The sequence below is a fragment of the Rhineura floridana genome, chromosome 10 (genome assembly GCF_030035675.1).
Source record: "Rhineura floridana isolate rRhiFlo1 chromosome 10, rRhiFlo1.hap2, whole genome shotgun sequence".
Lineage (NCBI taxonomy): Eukaryota > Metazoa > Chordata > Lepidosauria > Squamata > Rhineuridae > Rhineura > Rhineura floridana.
In genome coordinates this window covers 44925782-44942516 of record NC_084489.1, presented here as the reverse complement: position 1 = coordinate 44942516, position 16735 = coordinate 44925782, and the positions used below count along the sequence as shown (strand labels likewise).

At 45.3% G+C, this 16735-nt stretch overlaps 1 protein-coding gene across 4 annotated transcripts in view; it reads left to right on the top strand.

Moving 5' to 3' along the window:
* Nucleotides 1-16735, top strand: part of BZW2 (basic leucine zipper and W2 domains 2) — a 76041-nt gene that overhangs the window by 17419 nt on the left and 41887 nt on the right. For all 4 annotated transcript variants that reach the window (XM_061585837.1, XM_061585839.1, XM_061585840.1 and 1 more), the window contains exons 4-5: nt 762-865; nt 1590-1655. In XM_061585837.1, coding sequence (XP_061441821.1) covers nt 762-865; nt 1590-1655 — 170 coding nt within the window. The remainder of the gene's footprint in view (nt 1-761; nt 866-1589; nt 1656-16735) is intronic.

The window sequence follows — 16735 nt, the reverse complement described above, 5'->3', positions numbered from 1 at the left end:
AGGAAAGTGACATTTGTCCATAATGAATGCAACTTTGTCTTTGTGGGTGTCACAGTTGCACCACTCCTGAGCCCCTCAGAGCTTTGGGCAGCTGTTCCTTGCTTCTTTCAGGAATGCAAGCTGCCCTCCCTTCTGTGTTTTCCTACCAGGCAAGAGAAGCCCTGCTCATCATGGGGAACAGTAGACAATCCCATCATCTACCACTCCCCACCAGTTCCTTTTAACTTTCCTCAAGAGGCAGCCTCTACATTTCTCTGGCTTTTCCTTTTCCCTCTTTCCATAACTCCCTGTTGAGTTTTATAAGGCATCAGGAGAAGGCCGGAAGCTTGCAACCTCTCACCAGCCCCATCCTTACCCATCTGTCGCCCATTCAGGTTGGTTACTAGTTGAGCTACTTGTGAGTGAGTAGCTAATCTAGCAGCTTCTTCCTCACAGTGGGTTTTCTGGTCCACTTTCTACAGCTTTTCCTGCTTTTTACTAGAAGGTCTGCCGGATGTGAACTGTGGGTATTATCCTAGTCTTTGTACAGTGCCATTGTCAATGGGTAGGGCAAGAAGAGTGAGGCTGCAAGGAGTGGTACCCCCAAGTTTTGTGATGCTCAAGCCATTCCATAGCCAAATGTGTGAGAAATCTTTATGCGGACTCTTATTTCACTTTTAGGTGCCTCCTTGATAAATGGGTGCAGTGTGTATATTATATGAAAGCTGACTCTTTATATCTAACTTACAAGATGCAAGTGTATATTTCTTGTGTCTCTTCAGCTCCAGGAGGGACAAGAATAGATGACAATGATAAGACCAAGATGACCAACCACTGTGTGTTTTCTGCAGACGAAGATCATGATGCCCTCCGACATTATGCTCAGGTTAAGTCAGAGAGCAATTGAGCGTGACCATTGTTTCTGTCATTTTGACTCTGTACTATTATATGCATCGGTCAGTTCTAATGGGTTGTATTCAACTAAGTCCTAGTCAGATTAGACTCATTGTAATTAATGAACCTAAATCAGTCATGTCAGTTAACTTCAGTGGGTTTACTCTGAATAGGATAAACATTGAATACCACCCAATGTTTCCTACCAACCCCTGATTTTAAAATAGCTGCAGCGTTAACAGTTTACTTCTGTTATCATTTGCCACTGATGCACTTTATCAAAGCTTAACTTCTCTACAGATGGTTGTGATGATGATGATGATCGGAGCAGCAAACTGGTTGAAATGGTAGGATTGCACAATCATGAAAATATTTAGAAGTATTGACTTGTGTTACTGACCTGATTTAATAACTGAATTGATGCAACCCTTATTTGTAAATTAATAGGAGCACACTCTTAACTATAAGGCAAGGAATTAGACTGAAGTATGGTGCTACTGATTGAGCTTCATTATTTAAGTTCATAGGTATTGGAAGGTTTTTAAATATGCCTGCATGGCAGCTTGTCTGTACTCCACTTACAACAACTCTTGCTACATATAGGAAGTATATTTTTATATGTTGAGTCAGTTTTATCACACATTAGCTATGAACACCACAGGCACAGTTAGGTTCTAGTTCTCATGTTAAAGATGGCTACTTATCTTTATATTTAGGTCTTCAACAAACTCATCAGGAGATATAAATATTTGGAAAAGGCATTTGAAGATGAAATTAAAAAGGTAATATTGCAACATGTTCTGTGCTGTAAATTTGAATTTTATTTTTCATGCATTCTGTTCAGAGTCAGTAACTGTTTTTTGAAGCACTGAATGCTAAAATATGAGATTGTGACTCCATAGTTAATGGTAGGGCTGTTTGCATACATTCTCCAGATAAAGCAAGATGAAAAGTGTGTGTGTGTGTGCATGCGTGCACGCACATGCATGTGTGTTGAGGAAATCTCTAAGCTATACTGGAATACAGGAGAATGGTAGGTTTTTGCTCAGAACTATCTTACACACACAGTTAATAGCTTCTACAGGGGCTATATGGCCTCCACAATTCTGTGCCTACATCATTCAGAACTAAGAGAACCTGAGAATCTCTGCTTTCACTTCAATAAAAAGAAAGGTTCTAGCCTTCAAGCTGTAAATATATGATTGACAGTGGGGATAATGCATGATCAAATTACAGAAACCAGGATGGATCAGGATTTCCAGTGGTCAAGGAACAAGTTTTCAATATCTGCCTCCTCCTGCTGATTTGCAGATGCAAAATAGCAGAAGTATATCACCTGGGCTAATTTGCATAGCTTATTTGGGTTGTAAAATGCTGCATTCCTTAATGCAAACCTGTTACACTCGTACACCCGCCTTGCCTTATGGAGAGCTGGTCATTGTGTGTAAAAACTGATTATACAGCCACGAGTGCGGGTTTTTCACATTCCGCAATGTTAAATTGAAAATACTCCCATGCCATTGTGATGCTTCCCATTAGTGCATTTCAAAACAAAACCTTACAAAACTTATAGTTCTGAACTCAGAATCCCGTTCCGTGCCCGGTACCTGCCGGGCAAAGGGGCGTGTTTGCGGCTGCTGCCGAAGCCAGGCCGCCATCAAGGGCGTGTGTGGGTGCACGTGGCACAGAAGGCCATTTAAGGCCACTCCACCAGCCTCCCGCCCTCCTTTGAATTTTGGCGGCGGAGGCCTTGTGGCGGCGGCTGCTGCGCGCCGCGGGGAGCCTTCCGGCCGCGACAGGGCCTTCCGGCCACGGTGGGCCCTTTGGTGCGCTGGCCTTGCGGGGGCAGCGGCGGCGGCAGGACGTGAGGGCCTCCCGCCCTCCTTTGAATTTTGGTGGCGGAGGCCTTGTGGCGGTGGCTGCTGCGTGCCGCGGGGAGCCTTCCGGCCGTGGCGGGCCCTTTGGTGCGCCGGCCTAGCGGGGGCAGCGGCGGGACGCGAAGGGCCTTTGGGCCGCGGCGACACTCGGGAGGCCTTCCGGCCACGGCGAGGCTTTTGATGGGCCGGCCTTGCGGCTGCGACAAGGCACATGGGGACTTCCAGCGGCGGCGAGGCACGGGAGGACTTTCAGCCGCGGCGAGGCCTTTGATGAGCCGGCCTTGCGGCTGCGACGAGACACGTGAGGACTTTCAGCCGCGGCGGGGCACGGGTGGCTTTCCAGTTTCAGTTTCAGTTACCCCTGAGGAAGAATCTTTAATTCAGAACATGTCAGGCCTAAACAAACTGCACTGCTGTGGGGGCACCTTTGATTCTCTTCTGCTCTCTCCTGTTTCTTTCCTTCAAACTATCACCTTCTGATTCCATCATTTATCATAGAAATAATGTTTGGGATTAAGGGAAACACAACAACCTACTTCTAGTTAAATAGTACCCTAGACTTTCTATCATAAACCTGGAATATGTGGAGTAGGGGGAGAGACAATGTTTAAAATTTAATTATATGCTGATAGTAAAAGAGAGATTGAAAAGGCCAAATATGTCTTGCAATGTCAGTGTGGCAATACCCAGGGCATGTGTGTGTGTGTTTTAAGTATGCAGAGAGAAATGTTTACTTTAGCTGAAGGTGAATTACAGTCAGCATTTTTATGGATTAAATATAATTTGAAAAGAACAGTAGGAGAAAAGGTTATTTTAAGGATTTTCTGTTTAAACTAAACAAAATATTTATGCAGGCAGGCTTCTGCGCAGAACATAGAGGCAAGTATTCATGGAGAGTTCCTGTCTGTTTCTCTAAGTATAGTTCTCTAAGCATAGTTCCTGTCTGTTTCTCTAAGCATAGTAATGCAGCAGGTAAAGGGATGATGCATAGACGAAGAGCTGTCTCTTTCCTCTTCTATGTATTTAGGTCCAGTTCCACACTTTATGTGGCAATTGACATTGCCGCTTGCTCACTACATGTCTCTCACAATGCTGTAATGGGTGGCAAACCTCCAGTTAGGGCCAGGAGATACTTCTATTGGGGTCCCCTTCCCATTACAGAAAGCAAAATAGGAATAGACTCCTTTTCTTGATACTGAAGTGTATTTTTAGTTTAAACTAAATGTTACTTTTCAGTTACCAATTACCTAGAGAGGTAATGGGCTATCTGACACAGGGCATTCCAGGGGCAGCTGGAGAGGGGATGCTCTTATTAAGGGATGTACTGAGAAGGCCATTCCACTTCCTCACTGTTTTGCAAACCAGGAGAGTTCAGAGAAGGGGTTAGTCAATTAGGGAGAACTTGAGATGAGAGGGCCAAAAAATTTGCCTGCACTCCCACACCCTCCTGCTGCCTGTGGCCGCCACTTCTTTTGCAGAATAACCTAGAAAGGTGCTCTGTCATAACGTAGCGGCCATTTGGATTAGAGCAATGCAATGTAATTACAAAGAGCAGAGGCTTTTTGAGGAGGGTGGGGGGCAGCTGGAGACAGAAAGGAGGCAGCAGGAGCCAGTAGGGACCCCAGTTAGTGCTGCAACCTCACCTCCAAAACTACCTCAACTCCAAATGCAAAGGGAACTCATCCCCCCTTTTTTCACTGTCAAGCTTCTCCCCCCCCCCCCAAATACGTTCTTCAAAACCCAGGTAAAAATATATGAACCTTTCCATCAGTTAAGTCCCATAAACCTCTGTCCTAAGACCCATTTAATCTGTGATATTCTGAGTAAACACACATAGGATTCTGCTGTATGTGTGCAATCACATGCACCCTTCCGGGGGAAGAAGTAACGATACACTCGGGGATTTTCTCATAAGTAAGTATGCATAGAATTGGTCCAATTCATATTTCTCTGAGTAAATTATTTAAACATAATGGAATTAATCACGTGCAGGCTGCACATTTGCTTGCATCTTCTCTTTAGCTAGTTTACAAACTGGTCTGTAGATAAGGTGCCCACCTTTTTACAGGCCTCTAGTCCTGTGCTTTTAAGAGTCATTTGATCTGCAGACATTAGAAGATGACATTGCTTAACTCCATGCCATCTAATAACTGCTGAATACGAACCTGCTATTAAAGGCACAACAACAAGCCAGAAGGATACTCTTTTTATGATGTGGTTTTTCTTTATTATGCGGTTTTCCGGATCCTATGGATGCACTGGTCCAGGGGACAATTGATGAAGACATACAGTTGGGCAGGGTTATTGGCCCCTTCCCATCATCCCCTACCTCTGCTCTCTCAGTGCCCCCCCCGTATAGTGCCCAAAGTGGCAGTGGGCAAAGTCTACCTGATTCACCATCCGTCATACAAGTGGGGTCAGCCTGTGATGGCCTCATACCAGATAGTCTATGCACAGTGCACTACACTTCATTCAATATAGTGCGCACCTGTGGCAGAGATGCCTTATGGGCAAGTATGGCAGCTAATCTGCCTGCATTGCCAGCTGTTACACATGGTGGATTTTGAGCTGCTGAGTTTTGCCTTTTAGGTCAACTATGCAGCAGAGCATTACCTATGGGCTGCTGTATTCTTGCATGGAGCACTTCAGCCCCTTCTTGGAAGGGACAGCCAGGAGACGAGAGGCCCCAGAAGCGGTGGGGCACTATTTTCATGATTTACAGTTCTCGGGTAGGGCAGACTTTGGGTGCATGTTAGCGCTTGATGGCACAGTTTATAGCGTAGCTATTAACTGGGGAGTTCTTTTGGCAGCTGGGAAAGTGGAGGATCCTGCCCCAGTGTTCACCTTCCAGGGTATTAAAATTGACTTCTGGACCCAGGGCTGCAGGCTGCCTGGGAAAAGCTTGAACTGTTGCAGATCAAGATCCTGGAGTTTTCAGGGGCTGGGAAAGTGTTTGCTTTCTGCCCTTCAGGTATTGGGGGCCTTCTGCGGTGGGGTTTATGGTGCCATAACAGGGATTTCACAGCCTTACCACAGGTTCAGGGTTTTGGCTGCCTTATGCGCCAACCTGCGGTGTGGCCCCCTCCGTTCCTGCAGTGCGTCAATGGTGTTTCAGTTAGAGGAAGGACCGACTCTGCTAGTCCCATACCGCATACTGGGAGATGGGGGAGGGGAGTCAGAGATGGCCAGGGCAGGAGGGGATTCCTGGGAGTTAGGGGATGACAGGGGCTATGCAAAGTGTGGCCTATTCCTAGGAATCACATCCTGGAATTCATCACAGATGGTAGGAGTAAAGCTTGTCTGTCAGTGTGTCGCAAGGTAGGCTGGCAGGGGGCCTTTAGGACCATTCAGATATCTTGGGATATGTCATGTGCTTGCCAGCTGGCCCATGCACACCCCCATACCCCTTATCCTCATCCTCCATGTTCACCTGACCCGCCAGGGATTGTTGATCAGGGAGGTGCCCTGTGACCATCATGCTTCATAGCTCAGCAGTTGCATGTAGCGGCCCTCACACTTAATTTGGGAGCCTTCCGGATGGGGGGTGGGGGTGTTTGGGGCCAGGTCAGACTTCCCTTCGAGCCATCCTGGGGTCCAAGGTTTGTTTCCAAGCAGACCAGGGGTACAAGAGTCATTCCACATTATTTTACCCTCCCCTGGACTGGACACTTCCCCATGACGGCGTCATAGTGTTTTTGGCCCGAAGCTATAGGCCTGGTTGCCTGATATTCAGGGGGAGGGATCTTCCCTCATAAAGTTTCGGTCTAGTGTCGCGATGCCTGGGAGCGGACCCATGGGGGTTTGAGGGTCATGCCCCTCCGGAGTTGGGGTTGCCTACCCGGCAGTGGAATTGCCTACCTGGGACAGTCTGTTTGGTTTTTGTATATGTAGGTGCAGGCCGTTAGGAGGTGGAAGTAGGGGGCGCATGGAATACATTCACCCCAGGGGCGAGTCTGAAGGTCCGGGACCCAACTGTTCACGATTGTTTCTGTTTTTGGCAGATTGCTGAACGGGGATGGAGCAGATGCGCAGTCTACTCTGCAGCCATGGCATGAGCTCATAGGCTGGCCTTGGGGCCGCAAACGCACATTGGTTCACAGCTGGGCCTCTGATGGTGGGCCACGGTTTGGTGGCTGGGTCGACAGAGTATGCGCTGGAATGGTCTCCTACCCATGTCGTTCCAGCAGGGTTCAGGGCAGAAGGTTATTGAAGGGCAAGACATGTGAGGACATGCAGTTGAGGCCACAATAGCCTCTGGTCGTCTGCTGTGGTCAGACAGGAAGGGCAAGGCCCTCAGTGGCAGGCATGTGAGGACATGCAGCTGAGGCCTCGGTAGCCTCGGGTCATCTGCTGTGGTCAGACATGGAGGGCAAGGCCCTCAGTGGCAGGCATGTGAGGACATGCAGTTGAGGCCACGGTAGCCTTGGGTCGTCTGCTGTGGTCAGACATGGAGGGCAAGGCCCTCAGTGGCAGGCATGTGAGGACATGCAGTTGAGGCCTCGGTAGCCTTGGGTTGTCTGCTGTGGTCAGACATGGAGGGCAAGGCCCTCAGTGGCAGACATGCTTGGACATGCAGTTCGGGAGGCAACGATGCCATCCTCCTGATGGACCTGCAGAGGGGTCTGCATGAGATTCTTATCGGGTGTGGTGTAAAGGGAGACTAAGCAGAGGCTTGTCCCCCTTTTGTGGCAAAGAAGTGCGGGAAAAGGTTTAAAGGGAAAGGGCAGCTAGGTGACACCTTTAGGCACCTTTGGGGGCGATTGGCGGTCCGGGGGCCTGCAGCTCAGGGCTATACGGCCCAGGGGGCAGAACACGGGCCGCCTTTGGGGCCAACGTGCCTCATCCGCTCGGAGTTTCACGGCTCCGGGGGGCGGTGATGCGGGTTGGACCCCCTACACATCTTCTGGGTGTGGCCTGAGCTGGGGGTCTGGCACAGGGCAGCCCCGGGCTCAGGCAAGGTTTGGTCGCCCTATGGCTGCAAGCAGGCTTTGCCTGGATCATCAGAATGCTCCCGCACTTGATTTCCCCTCTGCAGGTTCATTATTCTAATTGATTCTGTTTAATAAAGTGGCCCATGATTTAACCCAATGAATTGTGTTTGTGTTTTATTTCGGCAATAGGCCACAAACACTTGCTTAACAACCCTCTCAATTTTCATGGCGATACACAAAACAGTCAGAGAGAACAGAGAGTTCAAAGTCTAAAAAGAGGGAAAAAACCCAGAGCCCTTTTGGACTTTTTTCTCTGAGAGTTCTCATAATCTGTTGAAATTCATTAAAAATCAGCCAGGTCCACAGAGTACCTGTAATCCTAATACTGACCTTGCCCCATACTCTGACCTTCATCTTCTGCAGTTGAAAAGTTGAAAAAATGCCTGGCTGATTTTTAATTAATTTAAGAAATTTTGGCTGGAACCCAATGATAACGCGGGGCATGCTCAGTAAGAACTGTCAGTGTTCGAAAAGCCTTACAGCTGCTTGGCTTGCCTAATCAGGGGGCCACACCCACACCAGACTTTGATTTCACTTGAGACAGTCATGGCTTCTCTCAGAGAATCCTAGGAAGTGTAGTTTGTGAAGGGTGCTGAGAGGAGACTCCTGTTCCACTGAGAGCGCTTCAGTGGCCAGACTGGTTTAACAGTCAGCCGCTCTGATTGCCTTATAGAGAGCTGCTCATTGTGTGTAAAAACTGATAATCATTTTAACTCGCTAAGCCTGAAATTCCAAATAGCAGGAGGTTGAGGTGTGGGGAATATGCCTTAAAATGAGATAAACAATTAGAGATATTAAACAATGAAATAAAACTACTACTTTATGGAGAGTTGTTGGGAAGGAGCCTTTGTGCAAATGACAAGGAAGAACTGGAAGCTCATACGTGTTGGAGTATCTATTCCTATGGAACATAAGAAGCTGCCTTATACCAAGTCAGACCACCAATCCATGCTAGCTCAGTGTTGTCTACACTGACTGGCAGCAGCTCTCCAGGGTTTCAGACATTCTTAGCCCTACCTGGAGATACCAAGGGTTGAATGTGGGACTCTGCAAAGCATATACTCTACCACTGAGTTACAGCCCTTCCCCATAATGGCTTTATGCCTTAGGGATGGGGGGGTTTTGCAGCATTTATTCACTTAGAAAAGAAATATTTCCAAACATTTGTCTTCTCTCTAGAAGGGTGTGATAGACAGATGTCTGAACTAGCAGGAAGAGAAATCATTACAGAACATCTCCTACATCTGGTACCTAGCCTACCTGTTGCCACTTCTTCCTATCCTGCACCTCCCACTGGAGCTGAGAAGACAAATAGCTTGACTTGTCTATCCCAATGGTCTTCAACAGCCGTTAGACATTGCTGCAAGCAAACATCAAAGAACAGGAATGGATGATGGGAATCAAACTTGCAAGGGTTGTCGGAACTGGAAGGTCAACTTAAATGTCTCTTAGGGTATGCTGGGATGGGGGACTTCTGGCCCTCCAGATGTTGCTGAACTCCCATCAGCCCCCGAAAGCAAGGGTCAGTGGCCAGGGATGATGGGAGTTGTAGTTCAACAACATACCTGGCATATACTAAAGCCACTATGGCTCTAAGCCCTCCTCTACTGGAAGTCTGTGCTGTTCTGCTTGTACACAATAGGAGGGGGGGATTTGGATGCTTATGAAAGGTATCTTTTTAACTAATGCTAAGTGCTTGATACATAGCTTAGATTTTGTAAGCCAGCACTTGTAGCTCTCTCTTCCTACGTTTACTGTTAATATTGTTATGAGTAATACTGACTCATACACTTTCAAGTACAGAAAGCACTTTATGCTCATTCAGGCAACCTTTTTTCCTTTCCACCTCCATCCTCCCAGCTGATTTCCTCTGGGGACTCTTAATTGTTAATGGTGTTTTAGCACAGTTGTGACAAACTCTGCTAGTATATGTAAATGCAAGTTACAGTTGAGGCTTGGAGTTTATAGAAGGCTTTGTATACAAAGTGAAATGTGGTCACTGTCTACCATATAATTTAAATATCTTTTAGAACTGAAGTAATATGTAATGTTCTGTGATAATGGGTATGTGCATACTGGGCCCACTGCATCCCATACCTAGTCAGCCAAGGTCATGCCATAATGTGATCCATGGAAGGAAGGGACTTGGGTATAGAATCACATTTTCCAGTGGGCTATCCCCATACATCTATGACTGAGTGTTCAGTCTGACCAACTTTAAATTAATAATCTGGTCACAACCCTCCTTTTAAGTTATTGCTTCTCTTTCTCTATTACTTAACTGTAGCTCATCCCATGAGTGTCTTTGATGTCCACATCTGTCTGTCTACATCTGGTGTAGGGATGGGGTTCGCTCTTTGTTTCCAGTCCATGTTTTAGTTTTCACAACTGTCTTGTGGATCTGTGAAAAAGTTTTCCCGATTTGTGTGTGTGTGTGCCATTTCCCATCTGCTTGTTTTTTCCTTTAGGAAAATGACATAACAAAATTGCTAATGCTGTTGGTCCTCTTTCTACCAATGGTCTCTTGGGATTTCTATTTAAATTAAGCAGATCATTGCCTGTCAATTCTGCCTTTTGCCTCAGGTTCCTGCGATGCTGACCAAAGACTCCTCCACCCCCATTAAGTAGTCAGAGACAGGATCACAGCTAGAGAGAAAGAGAGAGAAGCTCATTCCCCCTTTGATCGGTAAAATATCCACGTGTGCAGATAGAAGACTTAGCTAAATAGCTTCCTCTGCTTATGCCGTCCGCGCAAAAAAACCACAGCTGCTGAAATCTACCCGAGACTCGGCACAGCCCCACACTTACAAGTCTAATACGGGTACAGAGCTGCGGAAGATGGAATATGAATCATTTTTTAAAAATAAAACCTAGACAATATAATGGCATGTTATTACTTTTATTCTCCCAACAACGCTGCCTGCTGGTGCAATGAGAGAGAGAGCCAATTCAATTATTTATAAAATAAAAATGTGTCAGTTAATCTGAGGAACTCCCTTTCGCATGGTCCCATGGCAACATGGGAGCATGTACCAGAACACTGGGGAGTGGGTTTCTGGCTGCCTGACTGTGGGAGGCACCATAAACGGGCAGAGTTTTCAGAGATATTTCCACAGACAGAGCTGAAACCGATTATGATGGCTCAGGTAGAGAGGTGGTGTTGATGGCCCTTAGCTCATACCAACTAATGCATGCATTCCCCACCTCACCCCACTCCCTGAAACGGGGGAGGACTGGACATCTTTGCTAGTGTATTGAGTGAGAATTAACACAACAGAAAGCAAGTCAGATTTGAGTAGGAAGAGGACTGAGATCCTTCCTTCCCAAGATAATAAGTGGACCACCTTCTGTGGATTAGTGTTCCCGAAAGGTAAGGCAAAGAGGGAGGAGTCTTTCTCTCTATTCTGAAACAGAATTAAGAATCAAGCTTGCCCCAAAAGGCTTTCCACCCAGATATTTTGCAGCCCCCATGGAAGGCATGCCTTGCCCAGCTGGCACAAGGCAGCTAGCCTCACTGTGTCCAGAGTGTAAGCATCCTCTCTCTCTCTCTCTCTCTCTCTCTCTCTCTCTCTCTCTCTCTCTCTCTCTCTCTCTCTCTCTCTCTCTCTCTCTCTCTCTCTCTCTCTCCTCTCTCTCTCTCCTCTCTCTCTCTCTCTCTCTCTCTCTCTCTCTCTTCTCTCTCTCTCTCTCTCTCCTCTCTCTCTCTCTCTCTCTCTCTCTCTCTCTCTCTCTCTCTCTCTCTCTCTCTCTCTCTCTCTCTCTGTGTGTGTCTGTGTCTGTGTCTGTCTGTCACACTATGGAACATACATAATACAACTGTTAGGGGTTTGCGTTGGATTGTTTCCTCACTTGTCTCTACTGTCCATCTGTCAGTAAGTTTCTCTCTCACGTCACACATGCACATGCACGCATGCTGCAGCAGCACAGCATTCCATCAAAAGTGCCAAGGGGGATAATCAAACAGTAGCACAGTTTTGCTTCGATCTTTTTTTTGATGGGGGGTTGTGGAAAGCTGCTAGGTGGGATTCCCTCTGATGAGGCACGGTTGCTAATGCCATATAGCGATGGAAGGTGTTTTCCTACTTGCTTCTTTGCAAAAGAAGGGAAGAAGTGTGGGATATAAATCAAATAATAAAAATAAATTCAAATATCTAGTGCTTCTCCTGGCTATCACATTCACATAATCATGGTTAACTATGGCTGTTGTCGTTCTAGATTTTGCCATGCATGCATGTGAATTATGTAATAATAAGACACAAATGTACATAGAATGAAAATGAAATAATTTATTTAAATAAAATGTTTTTAATACAAACATTAAAAAGGCATTGACAGAAATAAAAATAAGATGAAATCAACTTACCAGTTTACACAGTTGAGGCTTTCTCATCTTCAAAAAACAAGAGAAGCGGTTAACTTAAGATAGAAAACTTTATTTCTCAGCAGTGCTAGCAGCTGCATTGCAATCTCCAAACCATGCCAACTCAGAAGTAAGTCCCATTCAGTTCAACTGGGCTTACTCCAAGATAAGTTCAAGTAGGATAGGATTTGACAGAAGTCTCATTGGCTACTTTTTCACATCAGTTCAGGATGTGTGTCAATCTCACTCACTGTCGCAGTTTCCGAAAGAGTGAAAAATAACCCTGCCCACCCTCAAATAATAAGTGATAGAAAACAATTATATTTAAACATAATTTGAATAAGAAAACTAAGTTTTCTTCTGCAATTTAATTTCTTAATGATCTAAATGATTATTTAAACTGCAGATTAATTACGCAACTTAAAGAGACAGAGACAAGAGAATCGGCTTGAAGCATTTTTAAAACAGACATCTGGTAGCTGCTCTTACAGGGCCAGCTGTAGGAATTGATGTTTTAAGTGTGCTAAAGAGGGGGAGGACTGGTTAAGAAATTAACATGCATCTTAATGACCATTCCTGTGAATGATCAAAATAGAAAAAGAGGGATGAAAGTCAATGGCTGTTGATGGCGATTGTTATCACCTCATTGAGACAGAACTTCAAAGGTGTTCACATTGCAGCACTTCAGAGCAAAGCTGTTTGCATCATTAACAATGTCAAATTAGCTGTGGATTTTTATTTTTTTTTAAAAAGCAGTGTTGCTGACAGTCGCAGGTGTTAGCAAGGAGACAAATCCGATCCGAAGACATGCCGGATTTGCAGATTCTGACAGAATTCAGTAATAATTCTCACATGTGACCCCCAGCTTTGTACTCACATGTATGGGTGTTTGTCAGGAGCAGCAGTAGGGCCTCCAACATCACACCTGCGCCAGCTCCTATAAACCTTCTAGATGGCCCTGCAGAACTGACCATGGGGCACTCCTTGCCCCGGGTGCTATTTATTGTAGGGCCAGCCCTGTACAGCAGAAAGGTGGAGTTCAGTGAGTGAGAGGTCAGCATTATTCTGAAACACTCTGATGTTCTTGAACCTCCCCTACAGAGCTGATAACTAAATAGTGTAATAGTGATAGGCAGGGGGGAGCTCTGAATGCGATCAGTGCTTCAAATTGGTGGCAGTAGTAACAACCTGAAGCTGAACATTGTGTTCATTTGTTATGGTTTTTAAGTGGGTTAATTAGAATTGAAAATTTCCCCCCACAAGCTAGTTCAGGCTATGCCTAAAAATTGAATAAGGAATAAATAATATCTTTTGAACAAGGGAAAATGGTATCCCATGTAAATAACAAAGGCATTCCAAGTTGGCCTGATGCCAGAAACTGAGATGTTGTGTACACCATGGTAGTCATCTTTGAAGCAAGCAGGATGGCATCGTACCTCTGACAAGTGCTTGCTTTTTCGTGGCTGGTGCATTTTTGTTTATGAGAAAGTATATTAAACAATTTGATAAATCTGCCATGTACACTTTGAATACTACTTGTGAAGGGATTACATCCATTATGTTACCTTGGGTTGCTAGTGGCAGCCTCCTTCCACAGTGATAAAGCAAGGAACACCCTCCAATACCTTGCTTTAGCAGAGGTTTCAGCAAAGAGTTGTGGAGTGAGGAGGGCTTCTTCCTCCTGCTTCAAAATTCTTCATGAGAACAGCTTTCCTCCAGTACAAGCGAGGTCATATCATGGTGCCATTCCTCCCAGTGATCTAAACTGGCACTTTGCCTCAGTTTGTCTGATGTCTAAGCAGCCGATGAGGGTGTGGCTTAGTTAGGAATTGCCTTTCTGGAAGTTGAGTGAGCCAGTGCAGGAAACTTGGTTGGTAATCTTTAAGAACATAAGAACAGCCTGCTGGGTCAGGCCAGTGGCTCATCTAGTCCAGCATCCTGTTCTCACAGAGATCAACCAGATGCCTATGGGAATCCTGCAAACAGGACCTGAGTGCAAGAGCACTCTCACCTTCTGCAGCTTCTGGCAACAGGTTTTCAGAAGCATACTGCATCTGACTTTGCAAGGATTTGAGAAAGAACAATGGGGAAAGTCCTCAAGTGTACCATTGTCCTGATCTTACATGACTAAACATCCGCTTATACTGGAGATAGTAGAGGATTGCTCTTGGAGACACCGTTAAGGGAGTGGGAGCCAAGTCTGTGACCCCACAGTCTAATGATGGAGAGGTTTTGCCTGTTTCTTTCTGTATCTCATATTGCTGTCTGTTTTCTCAACCCCATCAAACATTACTATGCACCTAATGCATAACAGTGCCTTGGTCTTGATAGATTGTGATGAGAGTGTGGAATATTTATTTCCCCTTTCAAAAAAATTACAGAGGTGGAGTTGCTGCCAATATCTGAAGGTTGTCTGCTGGGGAAAAAAATTGTAATATTGATATGAAAACCTTATTTCATTACATATGGAGACTGGTATTCTGATTGTGGGTGTCTTCCCATACACTTCAAGGGGTTAATATTTGGTTTGTCGTTGAGGAGATCCAAACCCTTTTCTTATTCGTCATGGCCTTTCCTAGTGTTAGGGTTTAAAGTGATTGATTATTCAAAAGTTGCAAAGAGGTCACAGTTTTACAAACAACTTCATCAACAGCTTCTATAGTTGAGAGGTTCAGCAAGCACCCACCAAGTCCACCAACACAGAGACAGTGAAAGTTGACTGAGGCAAGAAAAATTGACAACACCTTTTCACACAGTCAGAGCTTAAACCAGTTACAAGATTAAAACAGAATAGAAAACATTTTACATCCCTGGAGGTGGGTCCTCTCACTAGAATTCTGCAGAAAAGACCTTCATCATTTCCCATGCACCTAATTAAATATCCTTTTCACTTGTCTTCACCAAACCTTTTAATGTCAAAAATGAGGTAAACTTCTAGCTATCTTATTGGTCCAACACAAATACTCATGTCACCTATTACACCAAGCCTCAGAATTTTCCATTTTAGAGTCTCTTCACTTTCTGAATACCCTGTTCTCATGTAGCTCCTTATTCACAGGCCCAAAATAATACTGACCTAAATGGCATTTAGATCATCTGAAGGTTCTCCTGTGCATGTGTAAACTTGATCCCCAATTTTACCTGGTGTAGTATTTTTGATACTAAATGAAAATGAAAATGAATGTGGTGTTGGAGGAGACCTTTGCAGATACCATGGACTGCAAAAAAGACAAATAATTGGGTGTTAGAACAAATTAAACCAGAATCATCTTATCATCCATGGCCGGTTTTTGGAAATGGCTTAAGGTGCAAACAGCTTATTCTGCCATGAATTTGGAAGTTAAGATTGTTGTGTTGCTCACTATACCTAACTCTATTAGTTTGGTAAATATTTTGTTAATAGGATTTAGTTTTGGTATCCTAAACTCCCGTTGGGAATCTATGTTAAAAAGTGGCATACGTAAAGAAAGAAAGAAAGAAAGAAAGAAAGCGGTTTTTCTAACCTTTTTGTAAATGTAAACAGTCTCATCAGTAGAGGAAAAATAAGGAAACATGAAAATGAATGTGGTGTTGGAGGAGAGCTTTGCAGATACCATTGACTGCAAAAAAGACAAATAATTGGATGTTAGAACAAATTAAACCAGAACTACCATTAGAAGCTAAAATGATGAAACTGAGGTTATCATACTTTGGACACATCATGAGAAGACATGATTCACTAGAAAAGATAATAATGCTGGGGAAAACAGAAGGGAGTATAAAAAGAGGAAGGCCAAAGAAGAGATGGATTGATTCCATAAAGGAAGCCACAGACCTGAACTTACAAGATCTGAGCAGGGTGGTTCATGACAGATGCTCTTGGAGGTCACTGATTCATAGGGTCGCCATAAGTTGTAGTCGACTTGGAGGCACATAACAACAACAACAACATTTAAGGCAAGGTGGGCACAGTCAATTAAAAAAGGAGCAATTTAAGATATGCAGATGATACCATACAATTAGCAGAAATCAGTAATGATTTGAAATGAATGCTAATGAAAGTTAAAGAAGAAAGCGCAAAAGCAGGACTACAGCTGAACATCAAGAAGTCTAAAGTAATGACAACAGAAGATTTATGTAATTTTAAAGTTGACAATGAGGACATTAAACTTGTCAAGGATTATCAATACCTTGGCACAGTCATTAACCAGAAGGGAGCCAATAGTCAAGAAATCAGAAGAAGGCTAGGACTGGAGAGGGCAGCTGAATTTTGGCGGCGGCGAGGCTTTTTGGCGCGGCAAGGCCTGCAACACTGTGAGGCCTTCCAGGGCCGGCAACTGCTGCGAGGCTCCTGGCTCGGCAGCTTCGAGGCCTCACAATGGCGGTGGTGAGGCCATCTAACCTGCGGTGGTGAGGCCATCTGACCACGGGAGGTCTAACGGCGGCGGCGGCAGCAGCGAGGCCTTCAGAGAGCGTGCGTGGCGCCTTCAGCACATGTGGAGCTTTCCCTGGCCTTTCCTTAGGCCAGGCCTTTGTGTGCAGCGGCGGCGGCGGCGAGGCACGGCAGCGACCCTGGGAGTGGCACAGCAGGCACTCAGGCCAGGACATTTAAATTTGTTTTTGTGAGCTCTTGCTGGGGGGGGGGGGAGGCTAGC